The sequence below is a fragment of the Schistocerca gregaria genome, chromosome 5 (assembly GCF_023897955.1).
Source record: "Schistocerca gregaria isolate iqSchGreg1 chromosome 5, iqSchGreg1.2, whole genome shotgun sequence".
Lineage (NCBI taxonomy): Eukaryota > Metazoa > Arthropoda > Insecta > Orthoptera > Acrididae > Schistocerca > Schistocerca gregaria.
The window spans coordinates 309,189,887-309,205,207 of record NC_064924.1 but is presented as its reverse complement, the minus strand read 5'-3'; the positions used below and the strand labels follow the sequence as shown (position 1 = coordinate 309,205,207).

Below are 15,321 nucleotides of genomic sequence, written 5' to 3'. Positions count from 1 at the left end.
CAATACGACACAGAAATTATATTTGCAAATATCGGACAAGAATGTCAAGCTACGTATGTGGAATACTTGGCGTTTCTTTTAATATTTCCATGCAGGTTTCATACGCCAAACAAGTGACTTTCTTCATTCTAACGGTTATATCTCCCAAATAAGTTAAAAGAATAATTTAGGTAGCGAGGATAGAAAAAGTTGTGAATAAGCGGAACACAAACTAGTGAAAGTCAGTCGTTTTTGACGTTCAGCACATATGAATTGAATTACAATTTTCGCTTTGCCTCAACTTTTTTTATCCTCTTGTTTAAAAAGTTTCGTTTTGAGTTAATTGACTTACCAGTTTTAACCATATGTTTGTTATTAGAAGCTGATTCTTCTCATCCTATTAACATGCAATGAGAAGAAAATGTGCTTATGTTAGTTTACAATTGTTACAATGCAAACACCAAAACCATACGCATAGACCTTGTGAGAGAAATGTCTGTGAATTTCAAATTGAAAAGCTTCCAGAGATTAAGACCATCTCTCACAAGCTCGACAACACTGAAGCAAGGAGACTTGGCAACAAAAATTAATTTATATTGCCAAGCCTGCATTACCAGCCTCCAAATTTTTTGTTGTTGCAAATATTGTTTTCGAAAGTGGAAAGGGACACAAATCTTTCACGTGGAAGCTCAGCGTCGATTAAAAATTTTGTATAAACATGTTAAAAAACTTGTAGGCCAGTTTTAAAAATCGTTCGGCCAATAGCACAGATAGCCACATTTGCACACGAAACTAAATTATGTCTTGTTTGCAAATGAAACATAAGTTTTCAGCCTTTGTTCGTTTTGAAAAAAAGAGAGGTTGTTAAGGAATTGTTCAATTTTCATGAATGTTCGAGGAGCAATATCGGAGATTGTGACTGTTGCCATATACGGTAGCTCTGAAAGGATTTAACAATAGCATAAGCTTTAACATTTATTGCTTCGCTTAGACAGGAAATAAAGGATTTTAGTTTGTTCACAATTTAACTAAGTTGTACCATCTAGTTTCGTGAGTAATAGAGGCTTATCGCATACATCCCTATACCAACACAGAACTTACCAAATTTAACCAAGCGTTTGTGGTAAGGATTTGGTTCTTTTCATCCTGTAGAGGAAAATTATTATATCGTTAAAGTTATATTGAAAAAGGCAAAAAGAGAAAAGTTCTTTTCTCCACGATGGCAGACAGATGTCTGCTGAAGTACTCTAAACAGCAAAAATTACAGCATTATTTCCAAAAATTAATTTATTTATAATTTTCTGTTATTTAACTCGAGTACTCTTTCAGACTAGTATTAGACAATATGTCTTAAGTAACATGGATATATCAACACAAAATATATACAACTGATTCATCTGGTAACCAGTGCAGTTTCGTTGTCTGTCGAAAGACCACGAGAGCGACGCATTTAAGAACACAGATCTTCTATTCACTGTCAAAAATTCAGTTGTAAAACATGAAAACATCGTAACACATTTAAATAACAGGACTAATGTGCTAAATCAGTCATTTGTAATATGAAATAAATCATGTTATGGAATTGAGAAAAACACATGATAAAAGAAAAACTAAATATTTCGGGTATACTCGATACAAAACGTAATAAGTGCTGTTGTACAATTGGCTACGAAAAGATACACAAGCGAATTTAATCAAAGCAAAGTATAATATATTGGGCATCAAAATAATAAGTACAAATCACACAGCGTGACTTGCAGAAAGTGGGATTAGTTTTGGGACTGGGGAAACAGACACTCACCACGTCGATGATCTGCATGAGGGTCAAACCAAAACTTAGCTGTAGTGGATCGGACTCATTGGCGACGGGCCGCTCCAGGACGTTGTAGTGGTCCAGCAGGGTGTGCAGCAATCGTTTCTCGTGGGGCCCCTGGAGTGACTCTGGAAATAAACAAGCAAGGCGCCGAATTAGCCTCAAGTCGTCTGGGAAGCAGACCAAATAGATCGAAACAGCAACGCTGATGGCGTATACAAAAATGTCTTTGATTAAAAGAATCACAGCTGTGGTGGACCACCTTGCAAAAATATTTCACAGCCTGCCAAGTGAAGCAAAAGATGCAATTCTGAGACACAGACGTAGTGGTTAAAATTAGTTAACAACGGAAAGCAAGGTGCTAAATCGACTCTTTGCTCAGTAACTAGATATCGGTGGTAATATTAGAATTTTTGCAATACACTGACGTTGTTAAGTGTTTTGTTTACAATTATCAGGTACCAGACGATGGTGCACGTAAATAGAAACCAGCAGCACATGTCAGTAAAGTTTATGAAGCAGCTGATGGAGTACAAACATTTCTGTCTTCAATGATGTGCTGTGTGCCCACATCAGAACATTTCTAGTCAGTATTAGGCATAATATAACGATACTACCGTAAACTTTAACTGGGAAACGTTTGGTGAATATAGATGAAAACGTAGAGAATATGGAAATGTAAGTTCCGGAAAATTAGAAAAGAATGTGTCGCTGTCACATTTCAGTACACTACAGCTGATTATTCTTCTTGACTATCTGATTTTCTGTCATCTGCACTCTTTTTTTAAAGTCTCTTTCCTACTCTGGAGTCCTCAAAAGTGATCTCAGTAGCTCTTTCTACTTTGGCCCTCTGCCGACAATCCAAATTGTCATGGCTTTAATCAGGTTACTCCCTAGCCGAATGCCTAATTTGTCCATTGTTTTAGTTCTGCTAATTATACTAAAAACGTCTCAAAAATGAGATCGACAGGAAGTGCAAAATGGCTAAACAGGGATGGCTAGAGGACAAATGTAAGGATGTAGAAGCTTATCTCACTAGGGGTAAGATAGATACTGCCTACAGGAAAATTAAAGAGACCTTTGGAGAAAGGAGAACCACGTGTATGAATATCAAGAGCTCAGATGGCAGCCCAGTTCTAAGCAAAGAAGGGAAGGCAGAAAGGTGGAAGGAGTATATAGAAGGTTTATACAAAGGCGATGTACTTGAGGACAATATTATGGAAATGGAAGAGGATGTGGATGAAGATGAAATGGGAGATACGATACTGCGTGTAGAGTTTGACAGAGCACTGAAAGAACTGAGTCGAAACAAGGCCCCCGGAGTAGACAACATTTCATTAGAACTACTGACGGCCTTGGGACAACCAGTCCTGACAAAACTCTACCAGCTGGTGAGCAAGATGTATGAGACAGGCGAAATACCCTCAGACTTCAAGAAGAATATAATAATTCCAATCCCAAAGAAAGCAGGTGCTGACAGATGTGAAAATTACCGAACTATCAGTTTAATAAGCCACGGCTGCAAAATACTAACGCGAATTCTTTACAGACGAATGGAAAAACTGGTAGATGCAGACCTCGGGGAGGATCAGTTTGGATTCCGTCGAAATGTTGGAACACGTGAGGCAATACTGACCTTACGACTTATCTTAGAAGAAAGATTAAGAAAAGGCAAACCTACGTTTCTAGCATTTGTAGACTTAGAGAAAGCTTTTGACAATGTTGACTGGAATACTCTTTTTCAAATTCTAAAGGTGGCAGGGGTAAAATACAGGGAGCGAAAGGCTATTTATAATTTGTACAGAAACCAGATGGCAGTCATAAGAGTCGAGGGGCATGAAAGGGAAGCAGTGGTTGGGAAAGGAGTGAGACAGGGTTGTAGCCTCTCCCCGATGTTATTCAATCTGTATATTGAGCAAGCAGTAAAGGAAACAAAAGAAAAGTTTGGAGTAGGTATTAAAATTCATGGAGACGAAGTAAAAACTTTGAGGTTCGCCGATGACATTGTAATTCTGTCAGAGACGGCAAAGGACTTGGAAGAGCAGTTGAACGGAATGGACAGTGTCTTGAAAGGAGGATATAAGATGAACATTAACAAAAGCAAAACGAGGATAATGGAATGTAGTCAAATTAAAACGGGTGATGCTGAGGGAATTAGACTAGGAAATGAGACACTTAAAGTAGTAAAGGAGTTTTGCTATTTAGGAAGTAAAATAACTGATGATGGTCGAAGTAGAGAGGATATAAAATGTAGACTGGCAATGGCAAGGAAAGCATTTCTGAAGAAGAGAAATTTGTTAACATCGAATATAGATTTATGTATCAGGAAGTCGTTTCTGAAAGTATTTGTTTGGAGTGTAGCCATGTATGGAAGTGAAACATGGACGATAACTAGTTTGGACAAGAAGAGAATAGAAGCTTTTGAAATGTGGTGCTACAGAAGAATACTGAAGATAAGGTGGATAGAGCACGTAACTAATGAGGAGGTATTGAATAGGATTGGGGAGAAGAGAAGTTTGTGGCACAACTTGACTAGAAGAAGGGATCGGTTGGTAGGACATGTTTTGAGGCATCAAGGGATCACAAATTTAGCATTGGAGGGCAGCGTGGAGGGTAAAAATCGTAGAGGGAGACCGAGAGATGAATACACTAAGCAGATTCAGAAGGATGTAGGTTGCAGTAGGTACTGGGAGATGAAGCAGCTTGCACAGGATAGAGTAGCATGGAGAGCTGCATCAAACCAGTCTCAGGACTGAAGACAACAACAACAACAATTATACTAACACTGAAACATACACACATCAAAAAAAGTTTTAAATCACCTTGGTTACAAGAGTTCCGTAACCCCTACACAAAATTCAAATAGAAATCAACATAAACATCATTTCCGCCCCTTTAATAGCTCATGAAAACCACACATTGCATGTTGTACCACCATACAGAGAGACCTTCAGAGGTGGTGGTCCAGATTGCTGTACACGCCGGTACCTCTAATACCCAATAGCACGTCCTGTTGCATTGATGCATGCCTGTATTCGTCGTGGCATACTATCCACAAGTTCATCAAGGCACTGTTGGACCAGATTGTCCCACTCTTCAACGGCGATTCGGCGTAGATCCCTCAGAGTGGTTGGTGGATCACGTCATCCATAAACAGCCCTTTTCAATCATTCCCAGGCATGTTCAGTATAGTTCATGTTTGGAGAACATGCTGACCACTCTAGTCGAACTATGTCGTTATCCTGAAGAAATTCATTCACGAGATGTGCACGGTGGGGGTGCGAATTGTCGTCCACGAAGACAAATGCTTCACCAGTATGCTGCCAATATGGTTGTACTATCGGTAGGACGATGGCATTCACGTATCGTACAGCCATTACAGCTTCTTCCATGGCCACCAGTGGCGTAAGTCGGTCCCACATAATGCCACCAAAAGAAAAGGGGAATCTCCTTGCTGCTGCACAGTGTGTCTAAGACGTTCAGCCTGACCGGGTTGCCTCCAGACACGACTGGTTTAAGGCATATGCGACACTCATCGGTGAAGGAACGTGATGCCAATCCTGAGCGGTCTGTTCGGAATGTTTTTGCTCCCATCTGTACCGCGCTGCATGGTGTCGTGGTTGCCAAGATGGACCTCGCCATTGACGTCGGGAGTGAAGTTGCGAATGATGCAGCCTATTGCGCCTGTAGCTGCGCGAAAACATTATTCAACATGGTGGCGTTGCTTTCATGGTTCCTCCGAGACATAATCCTTAGATAGCGGTCATCCACTGCAGTAGTAGCCCTTGGGCGGCCTGAGGGAGGCAGTTACTGTCTCTGTGTATCTCCTCCAACTCCGAAAAAACCTCACTTTGGTTTGCTCCGATGTGCCTGGACACTTCCCTCGTTCAGAACCATTCCTGGCACAAAGTAACAATGCGGACGCGATCGAACCACGATATTGACCTTCTTGGCATTGTTGAACTACAGACAATACGAGCCGTGTACCTTCTTCCTGGTGGAATGACGAAATGATCGGCTGTCGGACCCCCTCCATCTAATAGGCGCTGCTGATGCATGGTTGTTTACATCTTTGGGCGGATTTAGTGACACCTCTGAACAGTCAAGGGCTGTGTCTGTGATACAATATGCACAGTCAACGTCTATCTTCAGAGTTCTGGGACCCAGGGCGACGCTAAACATTTTTTGATTTGTGTATTATTTTTGTTTCCAGAATTTTCCAAGCAACAAAGACCGCTTTTATACTCGCTGCCATACACATCTGTCGAAACATTCGTTATGGTTTTGAATGAGGCCACGTAGACATTTACCAGATAATATACTGGCTTTATTGCTTCCATAACAATGGCGGACATTGTATGCCCATGACTATTCCTTATCCGCTTCCACAACGAGCTCTCCCCGTTCACCATGTTCTAGTCTGTGCAAGTTTTGTGGTACCAGGTTGCGCAAGCCATTTTACTAATGTTCTGCAGACCCACCAAATTTTCTTCTCATTCTTAGTCCTTAATTGTACAATGGTAACACACAAACAGAAAGTGAAAATTCATTACGTTAGAAAAAACAACATGAATAAAAGAAAATGTAAAAAGACGAGAATCCGTCAACCAAAACATCTTACGTGTCGGGCACGGTCCCATCCACTGCTTAAATTTTAAGGAGGTATCATCAACAGTGGCATCTTACAACTTCCGGTACGAGATGTCACCCTAGCTCTGCCGACGGCCTTGGCAGAAGAGGGCGCAGGAGCGGATACAGGTGGCAGCGGTCTTCTTTCCATTAGGATAGGAAACTTTCACTAAATGGAGGAAGAACCAGCAATGATCAACGGGATGAGGATGTAGAGGGCAATCGAAGCCACTGCAATGAAGACAAGTAATGTGTGTCCATAGGACACGTAGCCTGTAATTGATGAAAGTGTCTTGATGATTTCTCTACTGCCAAAAGATGCCGGATTAGTCTCGCATTCGGATATCCGGGACGGGACTGGCAAAGGGGAGGTGGCCATGAGAAATAGATGATATAACAAGCGAATGAGTATCATTCTACAACTCGGCACAGGGAATGTCAGAACTTTGAATGTGGAAGCTACAAAACCTGAAAAAGGGAAATGAAAAGGCTCGATCTAATTATAGTGCACGCCGGTGAAGTGAAATGGAAAGAAGAATTTCTGGTCAAATGAGTACTGGTTCACATCAACAGCAGAAAATATTGCAACGGGAGTGGGATTCGTCATAATCAGGGAGCCAGGGCAGATGGTGAGTTTCTTTGAACAGTTCAGTAACAGAATTATTATCCGCCCTCTTCTGGCAAGGCCGTCGGCAGAACTAGGGTGACATCTCCTACCGGAAGAATACTGAACAAGTTGACCCCAAAAACAATAGTTCTTGTATGAGATATGTAATTATAAGGCGTATGCAGAAGAAGATATAGATGCCGATCACAGTTTAGTAATGATGAAGAATCAATGTGTAAAGAAGTGCAATACCGAACTGCTGAAGAGGATGTGCGTCCGAAGTTTTCTAGCCTGCACGTCGAAGAATTAATGTTGGAAATGAAACAAAGGATCAAGACTGGGGCTAAATTTGAGGGTGAAATGAAATCAATCATAAGATTCACTGAAAATGAAGCAGAATTACGGGACTGAATAGAAAGAACGATCTCAGAATATGGTTGAGAGCCGAAGAAAGGCGAAAGTAATGAGCAGCAGCAAAATTATGATTATCGATAAAGTTAACTTCCTAATCTGGAACCACGAAGTTGGCAGCATTAAAGAATTCTGCTATCTTTGAAGCCAAAGCAGAAACGACGGAAGAACAGGACATAAAAAGTAAGTTATGACAGACAGCGGGGGCAAGAAAGGTCTACTGTTGTCACACGTAGGCTTTAATGTGAGGAAGAAATTTCTCAGAATGTGTGATTGAAGCACAGAATTTCGTGGTGGTCAAACGTGGACTGTGTGAAAACCGGAAACGAAGAGAACTGAAGCGCCTGAGACGTGGTGCTACAGAAGAATGCTGAAAATTAGATGGACCGTTAAGAAATGAGGAGGTCTTCCGCAGAATCGGCGAAGAAAGGAACATACGGCCAACACTAGAAGGATAAAGGGACAGGATGACAGGAGATGTGTTAAAACATAAGAAAATAATTTCCTTGGTGCTAGAGGGAGATGTAGAGGATAAAAAGTGTAAGGGAAAACAGGGATTGAAATGCATCCAACAAGTAATTGCGAGCTTAAAGTGCAAGTCCTGCCCTGAAATCAAGAGTTTGAAACAAGAGAGGAATTCGATGTGGGCCACATCGAACCAACCAGAAGACTGATACTGTGGTAATGGACACCACGTATGCGGTTCAGCTGACGAGAAAAAGACCAATCGCAGTTGTTGGACACACGTGAATAAAAGGAAGGTAACTGCGAAGAAACCTTGGGTAACAGAAGAAACACTTCAACTATTTACCGAAACAAAGAAGTGCAGAAATGCTATGTAAAGGAGGAAATACAACTGTGTAAGTCACTTAGAAATGAAATAAACAGTAAGTGTAAAGAGCCTAAAGGGAAATAGAAACAGAAATGGTCATAGAAAGGATATATTCAGGAAACAGAAAGGTCCGGCGTAATGAAATGACAAACAGGAGGAGCAGCAATCTGCAGCTGTTTACTGATGATGCTGTGGTGTAAGGGAAAGTGTCGTCATTGAGAGACTGTAGGAGAATACAAGATGACACAGAAAAAATTTCTAGATAGTGTAGATGAGAGCGAAAAACAATCCCGTAATATGATGGTGGTGGTGGTGGTTAGAGTTTAACGTCCCGTCGACAACGAGGTCATTAGAGACGGAGCGCAAGCTCGGGTTAGGGAAGGATTGAGAAGGAAATCGGCCGTGCCCTTTCAAAGGAACCATCGCGGCATTTGCCTGAAACGATTTAGGGAAATCACGGAAAACCTTAATCAGGATGGCTGGAGAGGGGATTGAACCGTCGTCCTCCCGAATGCGAGTCCAGTGTGCTAACCACAGCGCCACCTCGCTCGGTCCGTAACATGAGAATACGGCATTAGTAGTATAATGCTTGACACAATCACGTCGATAAATTATCTAGGCATAATGTTGCAAAGCGATATGAAACAGAACGAGGATGTAGGGATGGCTGTAGAGAAGGCTTTGGTATATTGGGAGAATACTTCGTGTACAGGAATAACTCGTATACAATATGTGCGACCCATTCTTGAGTACTGCTCGAGTATATGGTATCCCCACCAGGTCGGATTAAAGGAAGACATCGAAGAAATTCAGAGGCGGGCTGCTAGATTTGTTACCAGTAGCTTCGATAAACACGCAAGTTTTATGGAGACCCTTCGTGAAATCAAGTGGCAATCCCTGGAAGGAAGGCTACATATTTTTGGCGGCACACTACTGAGAAAATTTCGAGAACGGCACTTGAAGCTGGCGGCCGAACGATTCTACTGCCGAGAACATACATTCAGCGTAACGGCCACGAAGATCAGATACTAGAAATTGGGGCCCGTACGGATGCGTATAGACAGTTGTTTTTCCCTCGCTCTATTTGCAGGTGGGGCAGGATAAGAAATGAGTAGAGGTACAAGGTACTCTCCGCCACGCACCATACGATGTCTTGCGAAGTATGAATGTAGATGTAGATGAAACGATTCAGTCAAGATTGCAAGAGGATTTCCACTGTTAAAAGTAGTGGAAAGCACTGACTGGTAGAAAGAGTCCATTTATAGGCCTCTACTTGGGGAACGTACTATCTTGATGACGTAATTGAAGACAAATTGTAATCGATGTGAAAGATATAAGGGATACAGTATTACAATCGAACTTATCAGAGCTCTGGAAGATTTGACATCAAATAAGGCAAACAGCATAGACAACAAAAAGTTTAAATTTATTAATCTTTGTTTGTAGCGTTTTTCTTTGGAACCATCTGCACAGAATACACCTCGCTTTTCATTGACGGCAAATGCGTTTTGTACAAATTTCGGGTTTGTACTTCGCAAATAAATCTCAGAACCTCCATTTCTCTTTTAATGTCACAGTCTTTTACTTAAATTACAAGTATTTGCACAGTGGTTTAGCAGTCTCAATGCCGTAACAAATTTTACCATTAGCAGCACTGTTGGTGTCCATGCCTCTTGCAAATTGATGGAGAGTTAAATCATATGAGGTGTTGGACTCTACAATAGCCGTGCCCTCAACAACAAGACTGAAATATCCATTTAATATTATCTCGTTCCGAATAGAAATTACAAACATTGATAATGCGTTCAGTTGTTTTATAAATTAGTGAAACTGACCAGGCGTAGCTCAGTGTTTTGTGAGTATAACAACGAACTTTCTCTGCTTCTTTATCATTAACTTAAAAAGCGGCTCACTTACAAATTTATGGCTGGCAATGTATTTATATTTTTATTCCTTCATAATGTAAGTGGCAACCCACCATCAGCTACGGTTTTCACTGTGGTGCGTGCTCCTTGAATACATATACATCTTAACATAAATTCGTAATACTACGTGGGCACAGCGAAACGAAAGAAAACTACACAATCACGCTTAGTAACTACAGCCAGGCGGCCATGTTGCCACACAGGAGCGATTTATCGCATACGTCTGATCAAATTGCTTGGGAATTGCGAGAGATCAATCGCTGCTGCCTGCAATGCACTTCGATCATTGTTAACGCTTTAGAATAACGGGTAAATTATTTATCAGCTTTTAATTAGCTTGGAATCGAGGTAGCAACATTCAGATGAAACAAGGAAGAAAATCAGTGAAGAACAAAATGCCTAAAAAACTAGATACATGACTTTTATTCACTGTGAGTGCGATCTCTAGAATAAATTACGGCGGTACGCCCAGAGGAAGTATTGTCTGTTCTTTTCTAAAGAGCCACAGCGCGGCGACTGTCGATAGTCGCTGTTCGACTAAAACTCGAAAGATGTATCTCATCGGAACGACATTCACTTGCTTCCGATCGCTACCAACTTTAGTTCTGATAGTCTCCGTAAGTGCATCTTTACACAGATGGTTGCGGGACCTCGGCTGTTCAACTTAAAATGTCGAACCAAAATACCTTCAGCCGTCCAAATTTCCACTTATTTTATTTGAGTAACCAGTTTCAGCGCTACATTACTTCTTCTTCACTCTCCCTGACAGACGTTTAGGAAGAATTCCAGTTCTGTTCCAATCAAAACAGGGGCCAGCATTCGGCGACTGGTATGTGTAGATCGTAACACAGCGATCCCGTCTTTCATAATTTGCCGGTCGGTATTTGTCCCATTTGATCTTGTACTGTAGAATATATCGGAGAACGCTTTTCACAATTATATTTATTATTAAATTCCATGATTAATCATAACCATGTCGTGTAGATAGTATCAACAGAAGTCGCCAGGCTCTGCAACAACTGAAAGATGAAGCAGAATCCGTGATTTCTCTCGCTGTGACTTACAGTGATCGAGCTGTTCGAGTCTTGTTCAAGCACAGACTACGCCTGCAGTCCTGCCGCGGCCGCAGCTAGTACATTCGCCGGCCGCAAGGAGCCGGGTGGCGCTCACGCTCGCCACGGTACGGCAAAGCGCGGACCTCGTTAAGCCTGCGAGGCCGCGTGGCGCCCGCGGCTGTCTGCTCGTCACCTTATCTCCGGCTCACAGTCCAGGGAGCACGCCGCAGCCTGGCCCCGCGTAAATTAAACTTGAAGCCGGAAATTACTTGTGACCCGGCGGCTTGTTTGCGTAATTTATAAGCCCCGCCACGTCGGCGCGGCGTTTCCTAGAGCGCGCACGCGCAGCGCCGCGCTGCGGATAATTGGGCAGGTAATGGCGTGCAAAGAGCGCGCTGCAGTGGTGGTGGGGGCAGCTGGGTGTCGGGGTGGGGGTAGTGCAGCGCAGTATGCGCCCAGATTAATGAGCGCAAGACGCTGACTGTTAGTGGAGCCTAATGCCTTCCACCTCCATACGGGGGAGATAACGCGTTTTCCACCCTGGCAGTGTACATACGAGCCAACGCCCCATTGTGAGGCTGTGCGACATCACTCATATTCCGGAACTACTCATATTCGGGGAGGATTCAAACAGGATTGCTTGCTGTCTCCGGCGACGTTTCATGCTAGACAACATCTTCAACACTTTCGGCTGCACGAGTTTGAATTATCACTTCGAAACAACCAGTGTATTTGTTAGTTTGTTTCCAGGCTCATGGTTGCAGTCGTGATCGTTTATATAATTTCTGAAGTCAACATCGCTTTTTCTCAACAGACACTAATCGTACAGCTGTGATTGAGGTACCGTTGGAAATGATTGTTAAATGGTTCTGACACTGCCTACAGATTTTGAGCTAAAACTTGAAGTCTACGGAAAATTTTAACATAAAAGAGAGTTTTAACCATCATAGGCAAAAGGGCATAATGGATGCCCAGATTCATATGTAATTTTGCTAAGCTAACTTATTAATCACAAATAAGAGACTCCTTTTTCATATTAACATATTACAAATAACATTTCATTCGTTTTGAAGTACTTATTAACTGCATGGTTTGTACACAGCATTGTCACAGAAAATAATTGTGATAACTCCAGCAGTCCATTACCTCTGCCCCTATCCCTTAAATAATATTAAAAACAAGAAAAATACGAATATTTCATCCTTGCGTCAAACATCGTTTACACTTAGGTACTGTAATGCTCTGTTAGGAATTTTGTTCAAAATCATGTCCATTGAAATGTACGAGGTGTGTGTCAAAAGTAATGATACGGACGAGCCGGCCGGTGTGTCCGAGCGGTTCTAGGGGCTTCAGTCTGAAACCGCGCAGCTGCTACGGTCGCAGGCTCGAATCCTGCCTCGGGTATGGGTGTGTGTGATGTCCTTAGGTTGGTTAGATTTAAGTAGTTCTAAGTCCAGGGCACTGATGGCCTCAGATTGTAAGTTCCATAGTGCTTAGAGCCATTTGAACCTTTTTTTTTTTTTTTTAAACGGACGCCACTGCGAGTGATCTAGCAACGCTGTTTTCTGTTTGTGTAGAACGGTGTGCTGACCCGTTTCAGGAGCTCAAGTCGAGTTTCAGCTCCGAACAGCCACACGTGATTTCTGGGTGCGACATCAGTGAAGTGGTGTTGCGAAAACGTGACAACGGAATTCTTGAGCAAAGTTAAGCCATTAAATTTTATGCCAAACTTGGGTAAACTGCCAATGTGACCTTTGAAAAGTTGAAACAAGCGTTTGGGGAATATTACTTATCAAGGGCACAAGATTTTTCTTGTCACAAATCATTCTTGGAAGACCGAGAACACGTTGACGATGAACCTCGCTCAGGGAGACCTTACACTTCAACAAGTTCAGCGTATGTGAAAGGTTTGTGCCAAAATGTAGCCGACAAACCTCACAACTGAGTAGGAGGGCACTCGAAGAAACGTATGCGTTGATCTTCTTGAAAGGACTGCCAATGACCACAAATGGTTCAGTGCTGTGATCACAGGTGATGGTGAATCCTGGACGTTTGAGTACAATCTTGAGACAAAGCGGCAATGTGAGGAGTGGCACACTGAGGCATCTACTGGAGCGAAAAAAGCTCGAATGAGCAAATCATACATTGCAAGTATAGTGCATAAAGATTTTTTTTTCTTCAGGACAAACCGTCAACCAAGTGTTTTACACAGATGTCCTTGCAAGTCCCAGGGAAAAGGTGAATCGAGGGAGACCGGGCATTGCAGACAAGAGGATACTGTATCATGACAACGCCTCATGTCACGTGGCCACTTCCATCAGGGAATTTTTAACCTCAAAAGGCATTCCTGTTGTTCCACAGCACCTTTAATCACCTGATCTGAGTCCTTGTGACTTCTTTCTTTTCCATAGATTGAAAAATGTCTTAAAAGGAAGTCGTTTTGGGACTCTGGAGAACATCCGCAAAGTATAGCTATTTAAAAAGCTGATAAAAATGCTGTTAACGCCTTTTTAAGAGACAGTCTTCACCCCTTCCGATCTGATCATGTAAGTGTAAAAAAGTTGTGAAATGTTTTCAAAGAGAGAGTATCATCAGCAGTTGAGAGATATATACCACATAAATTAATAAGTGATGGTACTGTTCCCCCATGGAAAACGTAACGGGTCAGCTCGTTGTTGCAGAAGGAACGAAAAAAGCATGTCAAATTTAAAAGAACGCAAAATCCCCAATATTGGCAAAGTTTACCGAAGTTCGAAATATTGCGCGTATTTCAATGCAAGATGCTTTTAATAATTTCCACAACGAAATTCTGTCTCGAAATCTGGCAGAAACCCCCAAGAAATTCAGGTCATACATAAAGCACACCAGTGGCAAGACACAAGCAATACTTTCACTGCGCGATAACAACGGTAGAGTGAAAATTTCATTCTAGAAACAACCCCCAGTATCTGGCTAAGCCAAGTCTCCGCAATATCCTTTCTTTCAGGAGTGCTAGTTCTGCAAGGTTCGCTGGAGAGCTACTGTGAAGTTTGGAAGGTAGGAGACACGGTACTGGCGGAATTAAAGCTGTGAGAACGGGGCGTGAGTCGTGCTTGGGTAGCTCAGTTGGTAGAGCACATGCCCGCGAAAGGTCCCGAGTTCGAGTCACGGTCCGGCACACAGGTTTAATCTGCCAGGAAGTTTCAGCAACGTTGAAGGCACTGATGACAGTGCCACTGAAGTAGCTATTAAACACGATTTTCCGAAACTCCTTCACCAGAGAACACGTAGTAAATATTCCTGTATTCCAATCAATAACAACTGCCAAAATGAGTGATATAGAAGTAGATATCCTCGGTGAAACAAAGCAGTTTAAACCACTTAATAAAGGCAAGGCCTCCGGTCCAGATTTGTAAGTAGGCTGTTTACGTTTTCTTATTGGTAACGCCACGTAGCGCTCTGTACAAAAATCACTGGCTGTGCCGTGTGCAGTCTGTGGCTAGTTTGCATTGTTGTCTGCCATTGTAGTGTTGGACACCGGCAGCTGGATGCTAACAGCGCGTAGCGTTGTGCAGTTGGAGGTGAGCCGCCAGCAGTGGTGGACGTGGGGAGAGAGATGGCGGAGTTTTGAAATTTGTAAGAATTGGTGTCATGAACTGATATATATATTATGACTACTAAGGTAAATACATTGTTTGTTCTCTATTAAAATCTTTCATTTGCTAACTATGCCTATCAGTAGTTAGTGCCTTCAGTAGTTAGAATCTTTTATTTATCTGGCAGTATTGGCGCTCGCTGTATTGCAGTAGCTTGAGCAATGAAGATTTTTGTGAGGTAAGTGATTTGTGAAACGCATAGGTTAATGATAGTCAGGGCCATTCTTTCGTAGGGATTTTTGGAAGTCAGATTGCGTTGCGCTAAAGATATTGTGTGTCAGGTTAAGCACAGTCGTGTATAAATTGTTCTACAGATTGTATACCAGTCAGGTTCTTCTCAGAGTATGCTCATAAAATAGCTCCATATTTAGCAGTTATATACAGCCACTCGCTCACAGAAAGATACGTACCTGAAGACCAGAAAATTGCTCAAGT

At 42.2% G+C, this 15,321-nt stretch overlaps 1 protein-coding gene across 12 annotated transcripts in view; it reads right to left on the bottom strand.

Moving 5' to 3' along the window:
• The window catches only part of LOC126272147 (neuronal acetylcholine receptor subunit alpha-7-like), an 881,076-nt gene that overhangs the window by 307,527 nt on the left and 558,228 nt on the right, over positions 1-15,321 (bottom strand). For 7 of the 12 annotated variants that reach the window (XM_049974770.1, XM_049974772.1, XM_049974771.1 and 4 more), the window contains exons 2-3: positions 1,781-1,920; positions 332-376 (exon numbers count right to left, since the gene is read on the bottom strand). In XM_049974770.1, coding sequence (XP_049830727.1) covers positions 332-376; positions 1,781-1,920 — 185 coding nt within the window. Of the gene's footprint in view, positions 1-331; positions 377-1,080; positions 1,126-1,780; positions 1,921-15,321 lie in introns of all 12 variants that reach the window. The other 5 variants (XM_049974765.1, XM_049974769.1, XM_049974775.1 and 2 more) reach the window with 2 other exon arrangements.